Source organism: Solanum tuberosum, unplaced genomic scaffold, assembly GCF_000226075.1.
Source record: "Solanum tuberosum cultivar DM 1-3 516 R44 unplaced genomic scaffold, SolTub_3.0 scf00384, whole genome shotgun sequence".
Taxonomy (NCBI): domain Eukaryota; kingdom Viridiplantae; phylum Streptophyta; class Magnoliopsida; order Solanales; family Solanaceae; genus Solanum; species Solanum tuberosum.
Window position 1 is genome coordinate 185,690 of NW_006239308.1, and position 5,678 is coordinate 191,367.

Genomic DNA, 5,678 nt, shown 5'->3' on the forward strand with positions numbered 1-5,678 from the left:
TTGAAGTTAATGTAATTAATTATTTTTTTACGAGTTTATTATTTCAATCAAAAGTCATAATTATAGTTACTGTAATTAACTAACTTTTTGACGATCGTACAAATTATAACTCCACATATAAAAAGTCGTAATTATAATTACTAATTAACATACTATCATTTATTTTATGATTGTGATATAATCAATAAATATATATTGCAAAATAAAATATCAATAAAAAATGAATTGAACTAACAGATTTAATTGAAATAAATATCATACTAATGACGCATTAATTATTTTTTACGAGTTTATTTTATCAGTAAAAAAGTCGTAGTTGAAGTTAATGTAATTAATTATTTTTTACAATTTTATTCTTTCAGTCAAAAGACAGAATTATAGTTACTGTAATTAACTATTTTTTTTTACGATCGTACAAATCATAACTCAACATATAAAAAGTCGTAATTATAATTACTAATTAACATAATATCATTTATTTTATGATTATGATATAATCCACAAATATATATTGCAAAATAAATTATCAATAAAAAATGAATTGAACTTACCGATTTTGTCGAAATAAATATCGTACTAATGAGACATTAATTATTTTTACGAGTTTATTCTCTTAGTATAAAGTCGTAATTGAAATTAATGTAATTAATTATTTTTTACAAGTTTATTCTTTCAGTCAAAAGTCAAAATTATATTTATTGTTATTAACTATTTTTTTAACGATCGTACAAATCATAACTCCGCATATAAAAATCGTAATTATAATTACTAATTAACATATGAAATGGGTTAGCTCCTTAAAATGTATTGAATGGAAAAGTCTTAGTATAACTCCACATATAAATGTCGTTAAGGAAAAATGATGAATAATACTATTTTTCGTAATTGAAAATCAAATCGAAATTTAATAATGTCAAACCAAGAAATAGTATACCCATAAAATTATATATAAATATCATGAGAGGAAAAAGGTGAATAAAATTAGAAAAATTTGACCTCTTACCAGAAAACGACTTCTTCAATTTTCTTACCGATAAAAATAAAAAAAATCTTATAAAATAAAAAAGGAAATTTTAATTTTTTTTATAAATAACCTACAAAATTACGAAACTGATTGTAGAAAGATCTCTTAATACTTTTTATGTTTTCATATTTTTCATATGCAATTAAAATAAAAACTAAAACAGAGACGAAATTTATAATAAATTTCAAAAATAGCAAGACACAAATTAGTTCTACTCAAAAAAAAAAAAAAGTTTTAGTAGCTAAATTAAATTTTTCACGATGTTGGTGAAGATTTAAATTGTAATTCTCTTTCCCTTACTCCCAAATTATATTCTCTATATCATGTTTCCGTTTTTAATTTCTTGTCACTCACATAGTGCCATGATTAGATTATTTCCACAAAAACAGGATCACACACTTAACATAGACATTTTCATTTAATCTCCACCGTCCACGTAACAGCCTTGCACTACGTGTCATCATCTTAACACACTCAACTTTACCTCGCCTAAAACGTCGTCACTTTAGCAAAACAACCCGTAAATTTTTAAAAATTATCCGTGCACGTAATTTCTGACGTGGAAATTCATATCCTAGTCAGCTCCCTCACCCCTACCCCACTTTTTCACTTCACCCACGTTTCACCGCTATATAAGGCAGCTCAAATTTTCACATTCTAATTAACTTAAAACTTGAAAAAGAAAAGAAAGAGAAAATAGAAAATAAAAAGTCATTCATATTTCTTCCTCACATAGTCTTCCCTTTCCGGAGATAACGACAATCTCGTCGGAAAATGAATATTCCGGCGACTTGTTCCTTTCTTCGCAAATGCAATGTTTGTGTTTCAGTTCATTACCGTCACGTTTTTCATGAAAAATCTTCACCAAAAGCACACTCATTCGTTTCTTTTCCTCAGTTCTGAAGAGAGTTAAGGTATCCAAAGTTCCATCGGTTTTATTTTTTCCTTTGTTTTTGAGTAAAACTATATAGGAACTCTTTGATTGATTCGGTGATATATATATGTGCAACTGTTTTTGGTAAAGGAAGAGGAGTCATACTTTTTGAGAATAGATTTAGGTGAATTTTGATATTAATTTTCTGGTATCTGTGAGTTTTTTTTTGGTGATTTTCTGCGAAAAGGGCAAAGTTGTCTGTGAGGATTTAGGCTGCTTTTAGTTGAGTGATTTTAAATGCAGAATTCTGATTTTATTGACATCATCACGGTAAGGGAGTAGGTGTTCAAAGCTCTGAAAATTGAGCAGAACTGACAGAGGGAGTATAATTAGGCTTAGATAGAGAGAGAGAGTCTGTGTCTGTGTGCACCGTTTTGATTGTGATAGAGGATGCCTCCGACGAAAATTCAGCCGATCGATTCTCCGACAGACAGAGAATCGATCCAAAGCGACACCACTAAGCCTGTGGTGAAATCGCGACTCAAAAGGTTTTTTGACCGGCCGTTCCCCAGCGTCTTACGGATTTCGTCGGCGACAGAGAAGCCGAATGCTGCCGGCGCCAGTAATGAATTGGCAAATGGAAAAGATGGAGCAGTGCCTGAATTCGAGCCTAGCTCTGTTTGTTTGGCTAAGATGGTTCAGAATTTCATTGAGGAGAACAATGAAAAGCCTTCACCTGCTAAATGTGGTCGGAATCGTTGCAATTGCTTCAACGGAACCAACAATGATAGCTCCGATGACGAGTTTGATTTTGCTGACTCAGCACACTCCTCCTTTAGCGATTCTGCTGATGCTCTCAAGGTAAAAAAGCACAGCTTTAACTCTGAGTAATTTCCTTTGAATTTTCCGTTCATCTTTTCAAATTTAATCTGATTGTTCTTTTTTTCACTGTAATTCAGAGCTTAATTCCGTGTGCAACTGTTGTCGAGAGAAATCTGTTAGCTGATATCTCACAAATCGTTGAGAAAAACAAAGCTTGCAAGAGTAAGAACGATTTGAGAAAAATCGTCACCGATGAACTCTTGAAACTTGGCTACAATGCTTCCATTTGCAAATCCAAATGGGAAAAGGCTCCTTCTGTTCCTCCAGGTACATGATCTTCCTTAGTCATTATTTATGTGTTCAATTTTGGTCAACTTTTGTACTGATTTTATTTTTTTAATTTTTGAAAATATTCAGGTGAATATGAGTACATTGATGTGATTGAGGAGGGAGAAAGAGTGTTGATTGATGTAGATTTTCGATCGGAGTTTGAAGTTGCCCGATCAACTAGCAGTTACAAGGCGGTTCTTCAATTGCTGCCTTTCATCTTCGTCGGAAATTCCGACCGCCTGCTGCAAATAGTGTCAATTGCCTCAGAAGCCGCTCGGCAGAGTTTGAAGAAGAAAGGCATGCATATCGCTCCATGGCGTAAAGCTGAGTATATAAAAGCCAAATGGCTTAGCCCACACATCCGAACCGCCGAAGCCACAGTGAAGAGTGAGGTCAAGGAGAAGCTTGCTGAAGAAGTTGAGAGTAAACAACTATCTGATTCTGAATTTGGAGAATTAGAGCTGATTTTTGGTGGGCAATCGTCTTACGATTCCAATTCGTGTACGTTGCTTTCATCACCACCGCCGCCGGTGAAATTTTCCGGCAGCGAGGAAGAGAAGCCGGTACAGCCGGTGATGATGACGTGGGAACCTCCCGCATTGAAGCCCAAAAATTGTGAGAGAGGAAACAAAGTCATCGTCCCTGGATTGGCTTCCCTTCTCAGGGAAAAGCCCTAAGAAATTTTGTTTTCTTTTTCTAATATAACTTGAAAAGAAAGAAATCTAGTAGTAGTAGTACAAAATATAAACATATAAAAATATAGCGAAGGATGATCGGAGTTTCCGATATAGATCGGAAACCCTTTTTTCCCTTTTTCCGTTCACCGTCTTTCCATTTTAGTTCTGCCTAGCAAGGATCTGTAATAAGAAAATCTAGAACTATCCATTGCTGTAATAATTTTCCAAAATGCAAAAAAAAGAAGAAAATAGAGAAACAAATTATCATTACTGTCTTTTCACTCTTTTGATATGGTTAAATTTCCTCAAAAATAATGCATATCAATATGTTTCCTAACAAGGGAACAATCTATATTTCCTAACTCTAAATATTTTTGTTGATATGAGAAAAATATTTTTTGGGAAGACGAGACTGCAGGGGGATGACGGAAGGAACTCGTGCCATCTTGATCACCGTGAAGAAGAGGCAAAGCAGTAAGGGTTTTATTTGCCCAAGTAAAAGTCATTAGAATAACGTGATGTTCTCTGTTAGTGGCTCGAATTCATTATCGTGAGATTGAAGGTAAATTACATTCATCATACGAAAAATTATACGTGGGTTTTGAGAGTCGATTTGACTTAAAGGTCTTTTATTATCTAATAAAATGAGATTTTTTGCGAAATCTGATTAATCGAATCTAACTAAACAAACATTTGGGATGAAAAAACAGGATTATTTTGTAATTTACTCGATTTTTTAGTTAACATATTGTTTTTATCTTTAATTGAAGAAGTGTGATTTGTGTGGGTGAACAAACTTGATCTCCTTTTTATTAACTGTGTGAGCTTTTGTTACTTTGATGATGGGACAAGTTGGGAGTGGAGAAAGAAAAGTGAAAGTTACAAAAATTAGTGAGCTTTAACACGTGGTTGAAATATATTGGGAATGGTATAAAAATTAAAAATAGGAAAAATAATGGGTGATTTCAAAGGTCTCAAACTCCCAAGCAAAGAATACTTTTCTTGAATTTACACAACTATTTGACTGTTTGTTGGGTTTTATCACTCACACACGATTGCTTGGGTTGGATTAGTTTTCAATTTTTTACAATTTATTTGTTTAAATATGAAGTTTATAAATTATTAAATATATTTCACACGATTGAGTTAATTGATTATTAATTAGTTGTTATTTATTTAATAAAAAAATTGAATTATTGAGTTTATTTTTTATACGATTGAAGTAAAGTAATTTTCAGTAACTCTAAATTTGTTTGATTGAATTTAACATTTATGAAATTTTGGATTTTATCGCTCAAACAATAGAATAGTCAATTTCAATTATGTCGAGCTTATCTGATTTACTTTTTACGTGGTTTGAAGTAATTATTTCAAACTTATCTGATGATTATAAAACTTATAATTTATTGCGTGTAATTCTTATGATGTTGAATGGTAAATTTTAATTACATCAAATTTATCTAATTTTATTTTTAACGCGATTTGATAAATAAATAGAAACAGAGGAAGTATATTTCATACGATTGAGTTAATTAATTTTTAATTAGTTAATATTTATTTAATAAAAAAATCAAAATTATTGAGTTTGTTTTTTATACGATTGACCTAATTAATTTTCAGTAACTCCAAATTTATTTGACTGAATTTAATATTTATGAAAAATTTTAATATTATCAATCACGCAGTTGATAGTCAATTTAAATTAAGTTGAGCTTATCTAATTTACCTTTTATGCGGTTTGAAGTAGTTAATTTCAATTATTTCAAACTTGTCTAGTGATTATGAAATTTACGAGTTATTGCGTTCTAATTATGAATAGCAAATTTTTATTACATCAAATTTATCTAATTTTATTTTTCACGCGATTTGACAAGTAAATAGAAACAGAGAGAGTATGTCTCATACAATTGTGTTAATAAATTTTTTATTACTTAATACTTATTTAATAAAA

The 5,678-nt window shown here is 31.0% G+C and overlaps 1 protein-coding gene across 1 annotated transcript; it reads left to right on the plus strand.

Annotated features, from left to right (window-relative positions):
• The first annotated feature begins 1,688 nt into the window (after nt 1-1,688).
• LOC102581927 (uncharacterized) lies at nt 1,689-4,002 on the plus strand. The gene is made up of 3 exons (XM_006362094.2): nt 1,689-2,759; nt 2,858-3,047; nt 3,138-4,002. Exons 1-3 carry the CDS (start codon nt 2,349-2,351, stop codon nt 3,725-3,727), a joined length of 1,191 nt encoding a protein of 396 aa, XP_006362156.1. The 5' UTR covers nt 1,689-2,348; the 3' UTR covers nt 3,728-4,002.
• Nucleotides 4,003-5,678: the final 1,676 nt, after the last annotated feature.

Bases quoted from the DNA above. Each gene is read 5' to 3' on its own strand.
- LOC102581927 (XM_006362094.2), top strand. From the start codon at position 2,349: ATGCCTCCGACGAAAATTCAGCCGATCGATTCTCCGACAGACAGAGAA. The intron at 2,760-2,857 runs GTAAAAAAGCAC...ACTGTAATTCAG, and splicing joins ATTCTGCTGATGCTCTCAAG to AGCTTAATTCCGTGTGCAAC. The intron at 3,048-3,137 runs GTACATGATCTT...GAAAATATTCAG, and splicing joins GGCTCCTTCTGTTCCTCCAG to GTGAATATGAGTACATTGAT.